The sequence below is a fragment of the Pelophylax lessonae genome (genome assembly GCF_965119305.1).
Source record: "Pelophylax lessonae genome assembly, chromosome: 12".
NCBI classification, from domain to species: Eukaryota; Metazoa; Chordata; class Amphibia; order Anura; family Ranidae; genus Pelophylax; species Pelophylax lessonae.
In genome coordinates this window covers 56,031,458-56,046,566 of record NC_138779.1, presented here as the reverse complement: position 1 = coordinate 56,046,566, position 15,109 = coordinate 56,031,458, and the positions used below count along the sequence as shown (strand labels likewise).

At 43.3% G+C, this 15,109-nt stretch overlaps 1 protein-coding gene across 2 annotated transcripts in view; it reads left to right on the top strand.

Annotated features, from left to right (window-relative positions):
• Positions 1-15,109, top strand: part of LOC309568513 (uncharacterized protein) — an 81,861-nt gene that overhangs the window by 50,040 nt on the left and 16,712 nt on the right. For both annotated transcript variants that reach the window (XM_082274193.1, XM_082274192.1), the window contains 8 exons: positions 90-178; positions 2,813-2,969; positions 3,443-3,520; positions 6,058-6,149; positions 7,562-7,667; positions 9,345-9,424; positions 10,432-10,500; positions 14,426-14,486. In XM_082274193.1, the coding sequence (XP_082130319.1) occupies positions 90-178; positions 2,813-2,969; positions 3,443-3,520; positions 6,058-6,149; positions 7,562-7,667; positions 9,345-9,424; positions 10,432-10,500; positions 14,426-14,486 (732 nt within the window). The remainder of the gene's footprint in view (positions 1-89; positions 179-2,812; positions 2,970-3,442; positions 3,521-6,057; positions 6,150-7,561; positions 7,668-9,344; positions 9,425-10,431; positions 10,501-14,425; positions 14,487-15,109) is intronic.

Here is a 15,109-nt window from a genome sequence, read left to right as displayed (position 1 = left end):
TACCGGTAGCAAAGGACAGTTAAAACGGACAATATACAATGTATCATCCGATGATTCTAATTCAAGTTATTTTGTTGATGTTCCTGCAGAGCGGAGAGCTGGCAATCTATTACGAGCTGGAAGATGGTGAATGTAGCTCTTCGAGAGGAATTGTGGAAGTGTGCCCAGACACCCACAGGTGACATCTGAGATTTTGTGTGATAATCCAATGACGGTCTTGTGTGTTATGCTGAGTTCTCTCTAAATTGCCTTCATTTACTTTGTGATTGTAAATTATTTATTGTTGCTTGTAAAACTTCTCTTGTGCTGTCACCCTTCTCTGGCACTCGCTCATATTGTATCCCCTAAAGCCCATCCTTTCAGAGGAGTTTATCTCATTCTTCTACTTTCTTGATCATCTCTCCACTATAGTACTCCTCTAAGAACCATCCGTTACAGATGGCAACTTCAGAGACAGAATTTAAACATTAGTTTACATGGCTGCCCTTATATCCCAATAAATAGTTACTTCCTCCACCTTCTGTTTCCTCTCTGAAAGTAGAACTATAGGCAAAACTTTTTGTTTTAATTTTGGATCCTGTCAGATTTTGTTTTTTTTTTTTTCGCCATTTGAGTCTTATTGTGGAGATTTCCCTTCACTTCCTGTTCCATACCCAAACAGGAAGTGAGAGAAATTCCCAGCAAACTAAGGGAATTCCTTGGGGCCCCCAGGTCAGAACTAATGCTTGCCATTGAAAGATTTCCTCTGTATTACTTTTACGAGGGTCAACCCAAAATTTGAGATTTTCTTTTATTTTCACTTTCAATGCTAATGAAAAGCGGGACAAATAGAGAGTGTGAATCTCCTTTACAGGGGGGCACAGACAGCAGTTAAAACTGACAAGCGTTCTAATCCCTCTCCACTCTATCCAAAGCTAAAAAAAAAGTTTTGCCTTCAGTTATACTTTAACCCAGACTGTAAGCTGTTGTAACTTCTGTATCCCCCCTTACAGCCTAATAGATTGTAAGCTCTTCTACCTTCTGTATCCTCTTTTATACCCCAACAGGTTGTAAGCTCTTCTGCCTTCTTTATCCTCCTTTACACCCTAACAAATTGTAAACTATTTTACTTTCTGTATCCTCCCTCACACGCTAATTGATTGTTGGCTCTTCTACCTTTTTGTATACTCCCTTTATACCGCAATAGTTTGTAAGCCCTTCCATATTGTGTGTTCTCTCTTAGAAGATTGCAAGCTTTTCTGCCTTCTGTGTCCTCCTAATAGAACTCTTCCATGTTCTGTATCCTTCCATTATACCTCAATAGACTGTATGCTTTTCTACTTTCTTTATTTTCCAATTTTTACTAACAGAGTGCAAGCTCTTCTCCCTTTTTTACCCTACCCTATACCCCAATAAATTGTAAGCTCTTCCATCTTCTGCATCCTCCTTTATACCCTAATAGATTGTAAGCTTTTTCATCTTCTGTATCCTCATTTATACCTCAATAGGTTGTAAGCTGTTCTACTTTCTTTCTTCTCCCTTAACCACTTAAGCCCCGGAAGATTTTACCCCCTTCCTGACCAGGGCCTATTTTGCGATTCGGCACTGCGTGACTTTAACGGACAATTGTGCGGTCGTGTGACGCTGTACCTAAACGAATTTGACGTCATTTTTTTCCCACAAACAGAGCTTTCTTTTGGTGGTATTTGATCACCTGTGCGATTTTTTTTTTTTTTATTTTTTTCATTTTTTTTTTTTGATCATGCGCTATAAACAAAAAAAGAGCGTCAATTTTGCAAAAATAACAATATTTTTCACATTTTTTATATGAAATTCCCCCAAAAAAATGCCAATTTGTTTTATGCTACATATGTTTGGTAAAAAAAATAGCAAAAAGCGTATTTTGATTGGTTTGCGCAAAAGTTATCGCGTTTACTAACAAAGGGAAAGATTTTTGTCATTTTTGGTGTTTTTTTTTTTTTACGAGTAATGGCAGCGATCTGCGATTTTTTTTTTTTTTTTTTTTTTTTTTTTTTCGGGACTGTGACATTGCGGCGTACAGATCGGACCCTTGACTGACATTTTTGACACTTTTAGGGTTACCAGTGACATTACTGCAGTATTCAGTGTTATACATATGCACTGTTACTGTAAAAATGACACTGGCAGGGAAGGGGTTAACTGTATTGGAGTGGGAGGGGTTAAGTGTGTCCTAGGGGCGTGTTTCTAACTGTGATTGGCTGTGGCTACTAGTGTAAGAACAGAGATCAACAGTCCTACATAGTAGAACCGTCTGATCTCCATTCTTACACAGGGGAGAAAGACAGGCGGTTTTGTTTACATTAGCCGCCTGCCTTTGTTCCGGTGTAACGGACAATCGCGAGTGCCCGGCTGACATCGGATCCGCCGGCCACACGGGCGGGGGGGGGGTCCGTGACCGCGCGGGAGCTACCTAGAGCCTCACAGGCTTGCGACGTAGCCCTACGTCGCTCTGCCTGTGAGGGGCTGACTGCTGACGTAAATAGTCGTGCGGGGGTCGGCAAGCGGTTAAACCCTAAAAGAGTGTAATCTCTTCTCCTGTATCTTACCCTATACCCAATTACACTGTAAGCTTTTCCACCCTCTGTATCCTCCTTTGTAGCCCAATAGATTGTAAGCTTATCCACCTCCTGTATCCCCCCTTTACAATGGACAGTTTCCAGTTGTGTACTATGTGTGGTCCCCATATTGTAATTCTGGCATGTTTCACAGTAGAGTAAGTGAGCCATCGATCAATAGAACGTAAAAAGAGTGAATAGTAATCCTTGTTCCCATGTTGTCTGTATCTCACAAGGATCACACAGTTCCTGGAGAAGCCGAAACCAGGGGTAACGTCCTCCAGACTGGCCAGCGTTGTCTTCTACTGTTTCCGGAGGCAGACCTTGTCCACACTGGAGACCTTCCTGAATGATTACCCGAGCACTGAGGACCGGGTGCTTGGCAGATACATGGTGATTACTGTTGGCAGCTGGCGTCTCACCGTCCTTTAGAAAGGTCAATCCCAGCAGAAGTTTGAGGCCCACTTACCAGTTCTGGTCTCCATTATGGTTTTGGTGAATGAAGCAAGACACAATGAGGTCAATGTTTGCCATTCACCTGTTCCAATAACATCAGCTGCAGTTTGGGCTTTATTTAATAAGTCATCTAATATTCCTGGAGTTTTAACATGTAAAACCAGGATATAGGAGGACTGCTATTAGTGACCCATCCTTTTAAAATGCTAGATCCTTGACTGTCATGATTATTCTGTGACTTTCAGTACTTTTTAAGCAGATGTTCCCAAATGTTATGCCTTTTCATTGTCCCCAGCAAGCATTTTCAAAAATAGGTCTGTATTCACCAAATAGGTTCCCATTTAACAGAGTGAATCCATTCCCATGGCAGATAAGTTATGTGGATATCTCTGTTCCCGATGTTTACACAGGAATGGCTTATCAACATCTCCAAAGTTCCGGTGTTCGGGATGAAGCTGCCCACAGGATTCCAGCTGATTGGACAAGTGGTGAGCAAATGTTAATCAATGTGTAAAGCCCCGTACACAAGTACGGATCGTCGTCATACAAACGTCGGCGGACGAAAGATCTGCCGATTGTACGCGTGTTAGTATGGTGCCTCCGACAGATGTCTGCGCACAATCCGCGGACAAGAGTCTTTCTTGAAAACATGAAAATTTTTGTCTGCGGACACCAGAACGGACGATTGTTCGCCTGTCAGTACAGAAATCAGCCGACAGACCGCAGATTTGCAAGACTGGGCATGCTCAGAAAATAAAAAACACAGGGAAAGTTAACCATTACATGACATCACTTCTGCAGTCAGCTGAAGTCTGCAGACAAAATTCTTGTGCTGTCCTTGTGCTGTCTTTGCACTTTTCAACAGACACCGACATCCCGGGGAGAAAAGACGAACGTTTGTATGACGACGATCCGTACGTGTGTACGGGGCTTTAGCGTGCCTGGAAGGGAAGTTTTTATTTTAGGTGGAGTCTGGAGGGCCTAGTGACCCATAAAATGCCCTGTGCCCCTCATAATGGGCACATCATTTGTGCAGAGCCAGGATCACTGTGCAAGGGTGGTGGCAGGTGTGCAAACTCAGAAATCCAGCACAGAGATGGTGGGAAACCCTCATAATGGGAAAGGAGATGTGCAAACCTGGGAACTCCTCACAAGGATGGCAGAAACCCCTTGTGATGGGCACAGCAGGTGTGCAGAACCTGGAACTCAGCACAGGGATGGCGGAAACCCCTTGTGATGGGCACAGCAGGTGTGCAGAGCCTGGAACTCAGCACAGGGAGGGTGGAAACCCTTTGTGATGGGCACAGCAGGTGTGCAGAGCCTGGAACTCAGCACAGGGATGGCAAAAAAAAACCCTTGTGATGGGCACAGCAGGTGTGCAGAGCCTGGAACTCAGCACAGGGATGGTGGAAACCCCCTGTGATGGGCACAGCAGGTGTGCAGTGCCTGGAACTCAGCACAGGGAGGGTGGAAACCCTTTGTGATGGGCACAGCAGGTGTGCAGAGCCTGGAACTCAGCACAGGGATGGCAAAAAAAAAACCCTTGTGATGGGCACAGCAGGTGTGCAGAGCCTGGAACTCAGCACAGGGATGGTGGAAACCCCTTGTGATGGGCACAGCAGGTGTGCAGTGCCTGGAACTCAGCACAGGGATCTCACTAATGGATTCCCAGAGAGATAGAAGAATCTAGCAATTGACTAAACTCTAAACCAGGGGTAGGGAACCTATGGCTCGCAAGCCAGACGTGGCTCTTTTGATGGCTGCATCTGGCTCGCAGGCAAATCTTAAACAAAGGGGGGCGTGTCCAGACGTGAGCCGCGCTGGACGTGTAGTCCTAGAGCTCCGGCGCGTCTACCACTCAATCCAGTGCCATCCACGTAGCTGTGCCGTTGCCAAGGAGATTTCTGCACCCATCGACGATACACTTTGTGGGCTACCCACCGCTACCCTCAGTTCGTCTCTGGATGACCGGATTGCCGTGCTACGGACCCCGCGGCCTACTCGCGGTACCGTCGCCGGCTCGTGTGCTGATCATCTGAGGGCCTTGGCAATCACCGCCCGGTATGGAGACCTACCATCCGCTCCCTGTGCCCCGACAGACACAATCTCCTTCCCCTCTGACACCCAGGGACCCGCGGGAGCTGCCTCTCACATCCACTTCTGAGGCCTTCAGCGGCCGGCCGCCATTTTCTTAGGGCCTATACTCACGTCCATCACTCGCAGGCCTGCAGGCGCTTCACCACTCCGGCCTCATTGCATACCGGCCTGCTCTGCTCTTTTCCCAACCGGACTCCAGGCACTTTCACACGGCTCCATCTACTCACTGTATAGCTACGGCCCATGAATATGAATATTAAATAAAGGTTCCCGACCCCTGAAATATAGTGTATGGCTCTCACGGAATTACATTTGAAAATATGTGGTGTTCATGGTTCTCTCCCGACTCCTGCTCTAAACTATCCATTCTGGGTAGAGTGACCCTTTAACAGAGATGATCCTTGTTTAACATCTTGTAAGATATTCCACATTTGTGCCAATCTACCGAAATGTTACAGATTGTAAAACAGATTGTAACATGTATGGCCAGCTTAAGGCTGAACCCAAACATTGTTTGTTATGTGAGCACCAACCTGATTTGATGTATTTTAAATAGATTGCTCTTCTAGGCCTACACATTATGTGGTTATTGATGAATCCAAAAGAAAATTGTACAATTGTATTTTAACATGTCCAGTTTAAAGCTGGCCTCATGCACCACCATCAGATTGTACAATCATTCCATTTACTAACCGCTATGAAGTACAAGGGTCCCTCTGATTGTATATAGATGAATGAGTTGTTGAGGTAGGCCCTCACACTATATAGTAGCTGGTAAGTCTGAAGGAGAGAAACTGTACAATCAGATTGTAAGGTGTGTGGTTAGGTTGTGTTGTACACAGTGAGTTTGGCAACAGATTGGGGGGGGGGGATATGCTGAAATAATTGGTCTTGGTTGCCATTAACGTATTACAACATCTCTGTGCAGGGACTGCCAGATTATACAAAGTGGTTGGCTCATTACTCCACGATGAAAAGTGAACCCCGAGTGAAATCGATTACTTGCCGTTCGTATGCCAGGTAAGAATTGCTAACCTCATTGGCAGCCCCAGGAGCTGGAGGAGGGAGGTGTTTAAGCAGCTTACAAGTGTAGGAGAAGACCTGGAGGACCTCAGCATCTTTAGGCAGATATGGACATCCATGCTAGCTTTATACAGTGCCTTGAAAAAGTATTCATACCCCTTGAATGGATTTAGGTCTGAACTTTGACTGGGCCATTCTAACACATGAATAAGCTTTGATGTAAACCATTCCATTGTAGCTCTGGCTGTATGTTTAAGGTCATTTCTCTGCTGGAAGGTGAACCTCCGCCCAAGTCTCAAGTCTTTTGCAGACTCTAACAGGTTTTCTTCTAAGATTGTCCTGTATTTGGCTCCATCCATCTTCCCATCAACTCTGACCAGATTCCCTGTCCCTGCTGAAGAACAGCATCCCCACAACATGATGCTGCCACCACCATGTTTCACAGTACGAATGGTTTGTTCAGGGTGGTGTGCAGTGTTAATTTTTTCGTAGCGTTTTGTTTTTAGGCCAAAAAGTTTAATTTTGCTCTCATCTGAGCAGAGCACCTTCTTCCACATGTTTGCTGTGTTCCCCACATGGCTTCTCGCAAACTGCAAATGGGACTTCTTATGGCTTTCTTTCACCAATGGCTTTCTTCTTCCCACTCTTCCATAAAGGGCAGATTTGTGGAGTGCACGACTAATAGTTGTCCTGTGGACAGATTCTCCCACCTGAGCTGTGGACCTTTGCAGCTCCTCCAGAGTTACCATGGGCCTCTTGGCTGTTTCTCTAAATAATCCTCTCCTTGCCCAGCCTGTCAGTTGAGGTGGACAGCCATGTCTTGGTAGGTTTGCAGTTGTACCATACTCTTTCTGTTTTGGGACGATGGATTGAACAGTGCTCTGTGAGATGTTTAAATCTTGGGATATTTTTTTTTTATAACCTAACCCTGCTTTTCTACTTCTCTACAACTTTTATCCCTGACCTGTCTGGTGTGTTCATTGGCCTTCATGGTGCTGTTTGTTCACTAACATTCTCTAACAAACCTCTGAGGGCTTCACAGAACAGCTGTATTTATACTGAGATTAAATTACACACAGGTGGACTCTTTTTACTAATGAGGTGACTTCTTAAGGCAATTGTTTCCACTAGATTTTAGTTAGGGGTATGTATCAGAGTAAAGGGGGCTGAATACAAATGCACTCCACACTTTTCGGATATTTATTTGTAAATAAATTTGAAAAACATTTATCATTTCCTTTCCACTTCACAATTATGTGCCACTCCAATAAAATACATTTACGTTTTTTGGTTGTAACGTGACTAAATGTGGAAAATTTCAAGGGGTATGAATACTTTTCAAGGCACTGTATTTAGCATGGCTGAAGTTCAGTTTAACGTTTCTCTTGGGTTCCTTTCTTTCTCTGCAGAATTGGAATAATTGGAAACCCTTCAGACGGTTACTATGGAAAAACCATCTCCATGACTATCTCCAACTTCTGGGCAGAGGTCACCATCGCAGAAAGCAAGAAGCTGGTAAGGACCATTTAAATAAACATTCAGTAATAAGACGTTGTTGGGAGGTGACACCGATCTTTGCGGTTATCTTAAATACTTGTGGAAGATGCAAGAAGAAATCCAACACATTTCACATGGGATCTGTGCCCCCTTCTTCAGGGCCCATTAACAAACATTATTGATTGTAAAAGTTATTTGAGGTGGAATAAAATGCATTATTAAAATGCAGTAACCTGAATTAAATCACTAAAATGTTCCATATATAATACAATATAAAATAATCCATAATAAAAGTTAGTATAATAAATATTATTTTTATTTGCTTATATTTTGCCTTCCCTGGTCATTAACATGATAGTAAAACTTTTGAAATAACATCTTTTGGTTTTCATTGTTTTAGTGGGGGCAGCAGCTTTAAAGTTACATACCACCAGGACCAACCATAGTGCGGAACCATCTCTTTTTATTATTTTTTTTCTTTCTATTTCAGTTTTCATTACTTACTTAATGTACACCCAATGACATCATCACTGGGTCTCTGAGCATCTCTATGCAATGCAGGTATTTCATGGCTGGTGGGAGGGGCTATACATACCTTCCTGAAAACATCACAGCACCCTGCCTCTGTGCTCCTCTCAAGAAGCCTAAGTTGTGATACAAGCAGTGAGCTGGCTCTTGGAAAGGGTGTCAGTCTGGAGGAGTGGGCATTCCTAGGCAGACTGTAGGACACTACCCTAGGTAACATCCACATGTGACGCCAAGCCTCTATTCAGTGAATGAAAGGGGTGGGCCAGGGACAGTCGAGCTAGGTTGGGCAGGGTTAGAAGATGCCCAATAGCAAGTGGCTTGCTATTGGGGCAGACACAGAAGAGGAATAGCTGAGGTCGCCGGCGGGGGACCCCAGAAAAGGAAGGTCAGGGCTGCTCTGTGCAATACTACTGCACAGAGCAGGGAAGTATAAAGCTGTTTTTTATTTTATGCACAAAAAAAATATATAGACTTTAGAATTACTTTAACCATATCCTGATTTTTTTACTTTAAAGTGGATGGAAACCTCAGACATGAAATACGAACAAAGCATATCCCTCTATAATGCGTACTTGTCTCAATTAAGAGCAATAAGTGTCACTTTTCTCTGCTACTCCTTTCTTCTGCTATTAGCATGAGTGACTTCTGACAAGTTTTCCTTACACCAAGAAAAAAAAGGTGACATGGGAGGGACCGCCAGCTGACTGACAGCCTCAGCTCTGTTCCTGTGAGCTGGGTGCCCCTTCTCTCCAATCAGCTCTCAGAGCTCTCCTCACTGAGCTCTGCAGAGTGTAACTTCAACTCTCCGTCCCCTTTTTTCTGAACTCTCAGACAAGCTTTATAATTCAGCACTTTGAACAGATGTATACATTCTGGACTTTGAACGGATAGAGAGGAGAAGGTTGCAGATAAACAGGTACAACTTATGTAGGAGGATTTGTTTCATCTCTGTGTATCACCTGAGGCCAGTCACTTCTCTAGTCATACAACCACTTTAAACTTTTAATGAGTTATTTTAAATTGTTGCATGACAAGTCCACTTTAATTCTTATGTTATATGAAATATACTATCAATATGTCTTAATGCAGCATACTTGTGATTTAGTATTGTACTTTGTGTATTTTTATACACAGAACTTAAAATCATAGTTTATTTTCCTGGATCAGGTTTTGGTTCCTCACCCGCTAAATGACCCAACGGAGTTTGGAAGTTTGCTGGACCTGTTCTACATAAGCCGGAAAGAAGGGTGAGGATTACTTTGCCATGAAGGGACTATATAAGGTTTTAAAATTTTTTATTTTTTCCCTTTTTAGCATTAAAAAAAAAAAAAAAAAATTAGTGCTAAAAGTAATATTAAAAAGTGTTTGTATTTGAATTCATTAAGGTAAATGTGATTTTTCTATCACTATTTAATGCCCCTTACTTGCAGCTTGTCTACCAGTGCCATTTATAAATGGTAGACTGGGATTTTAAAAACCCTCCCAGCTGCTGCAACAGATGCTGGGCTTTTGAGTGGAAGTGGTTTGGGTGGCTATAAAGCCAACTGATCACTTCCACTCCATCCCCTTTCCCTTCCTCTGTAGACTGCTCTCACCATGAATCCCAGGTACTAATAAAAACTGTACTATGGCTGATTTATGTTATACATTTTAGACATAATCCGCCAGTGTTTAACAGTTTCCATAACCATAATTATCTCTGATTGCCATGAATTTAGTTGAGTTTTATTTATTTATGAACATAGAGTTTTCATATGTTCTAATTGAGGTAGGAATTTATATTTTTGCAACCATTTTCTTTGTAATCCTAAATAAGGGGGAGATCTTTAAGTCCTCAAAACACATTAGATATTCTATGTTTTCTTGTTATGAACTAATACCAACAATAAAAGTTTTTGGACTCTTAGTTCTTTGGCCTGGAGCTCTCATTAGAGTTTTCATAAATTAATTCCAAACTCTGGGTCCCTTAGACAAGGGGGGACCCTGTTTATGTTGATGGAACTTCCCCTGATACCTGTATAAATCTGATTGTCACTCTATGAATATGAACTACTGAGAAGTCAAATCCAACTCCTCCATTAAACCCGTTAAAGAAAAAAATCTGGCAAGCATTTGAACCCCCCCCCCCCCCCTTTGTCTAAGTAAAAACTGAAAAATGTTTTGCCTTTAGCTACACTTTATAGCGACCTGAACCCCCCCCCCCCCCCCCGAAAATATGGTAAACTGATATCATGTTCCCCCCACCTTCCCGCAGGTACCTGGGAGGTCTGAGGCTGCTGCAGGCCACGTGCAAAAAGTTTTACCAGTACTGTTCGGAGAAGGGGTAAGTACAGGGAATGTTTCCAGTTCTTGACATTTTAGGGATGAGTAATATTTGGGCTTCTCATTTCTCCAATATTTTGGCAAAAATGTGATGATTGTATTAAAAGTTGCACCATTTTAAAGTGTTACTAAACCCACAACAGTGAAATAATGGCACTTTTCCACTGCAAGTACCGGCTCGGCTCTACTCGGCCCTGCTTGGCCTGGTTTGCTTTTCCACTGCGGTACCGCATGGTATAGGGTCGGAACGGTTCGGTACGGTACGGTATAGGTTTGCTTTTCCACTAAAGCAGTACTAAAGTTAAGTGGGTGGGATAACAACGGGGTGGGTGGGATTCTCTGACTAATCAGTGGCTAGTAGTGACTGCATGCAAAGGATTGTGGGATATGGTACCAGTTTGGTACCTGTTGGAACCACAATCGAGTAGGTACTGTTTTTTCAGAGCCGTACCGTACCGTACCGTTCGGTTCCATGCAGTGGAAAAGCAAACCTATACCGTACCGTACCGAACCGTTCCGACCCTATACCATGCGGTACCAGCAGTGGAAAAGCACAATTAGTCTGTATTTGCAGTAAAGTATGCTTGTTATACTCACTGTGGAACCTAAGGGGTTAATCATCTGCATTGTGTATAAAGGCTGTTTGATCCTGTATGCACAGATCCTCCTCTTCTTTCACTGTCTCCATTAAATAACCTAATATTTACAGAGCCAGGGGACGGGCTGCACATGCTCAGTTTGGTGTGTATTAGGTATAGGCCTATATGTTTTTTTCAGGGCCGATACCGATTATTTTGGCCAATATTTTGTACATTTAAGGTTTTGAAAAATAAAGACAATTTTTGACACAAATCTGGTACTGAGCATGTTAATTTTTGTTTAATGCCTAATGGCTGGCTTGCTGGCGCCCTGTGGTGGGTGGCTGGCTGGCACCCTGTGGTGGATCAATGTGAAGGGGGAAGGGGCAGGGAATGCCGCTCAGGTGTGCGTCCAATCTGGTGCTGGCTAGATCCGCCGTCCGGAAAGATACATGTGAAAATTTGGAGCCGCACACAGATAGATGAAATCAAAAAGGGTGTCTTTATTCTTCAAAATCATCCAGGACAAACAGACAGTGTGAGGAACAGAATATGTCCAAGGTAGACACGTTTCACGGCGTGGTGGATGGCTGGCTGGCTGTCACCCTGTGGTGGGTGGCTGGCACCCTGTGGTAGGTGGCTGACTGTCTGGCACCCTGTGGTGGGTGGCTGGCTGGCACCCTGTGGTGGGTGGCAGGCTGGCTGGCACCCTGTGGTGGGTGGCAGGCTGGCTGGCACCCTGTGGTGGGTGGCTGGATGGCACAGGGGCTGTGGGTGTCTGGCTGGTACAGGGCCTGTGGGCGGCTGGCTGGTACAGTGCCTGTGGCTGGCTGGTACAAGACCTGTGAATGGCTGGCTGTCTGTGGCACCCTGTCTGTGGGTGGCTGGCTGTCTGGCACCCTGTCTGTGGGTGGCTGGCTGTCTGGCACCCTGTCTGTGGGTGGCTGGCATCCTGTCTGTGGGTGGCTGGCTGTCTGGCATCCTGTCTGTGGGTGGTTGGCTGGCATACTGTCTGGGTGGCTGTCTGGCACCCTGTGTTGGGTGGCTGGCTGGCTGGCACCCTGTTTTGGGTGGCTGGCACCGGCTGCTGTGGGTGGGTGTATGGCTGTGATACACTCTCGCAAGACTAGTCCCGACTCCAGACTAAGCTGTCCAAGGCGAGGGAGGCGGCCTAAGAAGGCAGAATGATGTCACAAAAATATCGGCAATATCGGCCAGTTCCGGGCCCGATACCGATATATCGGGGAAAGTGCATATCGGCCCCTGATATATCGGCCTTGCTGATAATTGGTCTATCCCTAGTGTGTAAAGCTAGAGAGTTTTTTTTTTTTCCTTTTTTCTTGGGAGAGTGCATGTGATTAGCACAGGGCCAATCAGCACTGTCCAGACAGAGGATCAGGGGAGAATGAAAACTCCTCCTACAAGCTTTACTAGGAACTGATAGAAGTCACAAGACTGCTATATACTGCTGATGAGAAAAGATTTTGAGCAGTTTATATTTACTAAAATGATTGCATTTCCATGTTCTGTGTACTGTGGGAGACCAGGCTTTAGTAACACTTTAGGCTCCGTTCACATCTAGGCGTTTTGGGGCGTTTTTCTGCTCTAGGATCAGCTCTCAAAACGCCCAACAAGACAAATCCTATTCATTTCAATGGCCCCTGTTCACATCTGAGCGTTTTGACGCTGTATACAAAACGCCCAACGCTCAAAAAAGTACATGAGCTTCTTTTTGGGCAGATTACAGGCGTTTTCCATTGATCTCTATTCAATCTAAAAACGCCTGCACAAAAATCGCTGTAAAAAATGCCGCAAAAATCGCGGTAAAAAACGCGCGAAAAACGCTACGCTCAGGTGTGAATGTAGCCTTAGGGAACTGTATTGGAATCAATGGGGAGGGCAAAATAAAAGGAATTTTATGCACAAAGTTGGTACAAGTTGTCATTTAAGGCATGGCAAAGCTAATCAGTGGAATAGGGGAAGAGGTCAATATCAGAGCAGGTGGGCTGCACTCAGGACTGGAGACCTTATCACCAGACCGATCTTTCCATCAAAAATCCTACCATAATATTGTGTGTTTTATTCATGTTATTTACCTGTAAAATCCTCCCTTGTGCAGACATCCAAAAGCCCAAAAATTGCTGCTGGGTGCCACCATCTTGGATGTGATGTCAGCAGGCTCAGAGCTGTCACGCCAGTAACCCTCTAGTATTCCTATTCAGTCCTTCAAAAAAAAGTTGTGTACAGTGGGGAGGAGAAGGTGGAGGAGCTGGGCCAGCACAGACAGTAGTTGGACACTTCTAGAAGAAGGGAAGGCTATGATGTACAAGGAGGGAGGGTACCATGCTAGTGAAGGGACTCTTCTTTGAGTAGTCCCATTTTCTAGCCAGTTCAGTGGCACATTGCAAGTAAAAAAAATCTAATTTAGTAAAAAGAAAAACACTGCAAGTAAGCATTTAAAATACTTGATTTGTATCGGTGCTTTTACCTGTAATTTAGAAGTTGGTGACAGGGTCTCTTTAACGGGACAATGAGTTTTAAATGTCTGCTGAGGGTTGTAGAAGCCTCTTTGAACCAATCCCAGACCTGATTTTGTGCCATTATTTATTATTTAAAGTAAAATTCAAACGCTTAAGCTGGCCATACATGGTTAGAAAATCGTTCGATGGTCGCTTTTGCAACGTGCATGTGATAATGCCGTCATTGTATAAAAATATTTTCTCCAATTGTCGACATATTAATATCGATCGTTAACAATATAAATGGTACATTTTTCATCCATTCGGCGGAAAGGATGTAAAGATTTTTTGACCTTTATGAATCCTCCAACTTGCCAACTGATATTTTTCTTTTCATTGCTTGTACTTCCTGGGTTACGTTTTACCATACATATGCAATGTAGCTTTCTGATCAATTACTACTAACATTAAGAAAATTCATCGTTTATGCAGCAAAAATGCGACAAAATTTGCAATAAAACTTTGCATTTTGAGAATGGAAATGACCCCACTAACATTTTGAAAGTCGAACGATGGAGCGTATCAAAAGCTTTTTCGAACAATTTTATAACCATGTATGGCCACCCTTAAAGAGGCAGTACACAGATAATGAGCAAAAGCACAGAAAGGGAAAAGACAAATACAAAAAAACACACACACTCTCTACAAAAAGTAAGTCGATTTTTTTTTTTTTTTAGATTTTTTATGTATTCAGTATGTTAACCAATTTAAGAGTTTTTGGTGTTATTTTGCTGTTGGAGAAGTTTGTAATTACAGATGTGTGGGTTGTTTTCCCCTGATTAGTATTTGGCACCCTCTGATTGATGATATCTTAACGATCTCTCCCCAGAATTGCTCTTTCCAAACAGAATTTTACCCTGAAGTACAATGTGAACATTCCGCGGCAAGTGGTGAGTCGTGTCTGGAAATCACCTGGGGGAGTCTTGTGGTGGTCATACACAGAACAATCTTACATACAATTGTATAAAATAGATCCATTTTCTGATCAGAAATATGCTCCAAAGCACGACTTGACAAATTTTGGTTGGAATCTAAGAGCCAGCTAAAAAAGTTCGTTTTTTTTTTTTTTAACTAACAAATCTTACGGGTGTAACATGTTCCGAAGGTGAACTTCTCCTTTAACCCTTTCGCTGCCAGGGCTGTTTTCTTATTTTTTGCACACGTTTAAAAAAATTATTTTAGGCCTGAAGATTACATAAAACCATCAAAAAACATTCTATCTTTTCTGAAAGCAGAGACCCTAGAGAATAAAATAGTGGTAGTTCCAATTTTTTTATGTCACACAATATTACTGCAAATGCCTAGGAAGCAAAAAAACACGTTCAAAGTTAATTTTAGGGGCACGAAAACGCAATTAATTACCCAATGTTTTGTGAAATCTAAAAGCTGAAGTTGCACTGAGTAAATGGATACCTAACGTGTCAAACCTTAACCACTTCTGGACCGGAAGGTTTTCCCTTCTTAATGACCAGGTCGATACAGCACTGTTACTTTAACTGACAGTTGCGTTCGT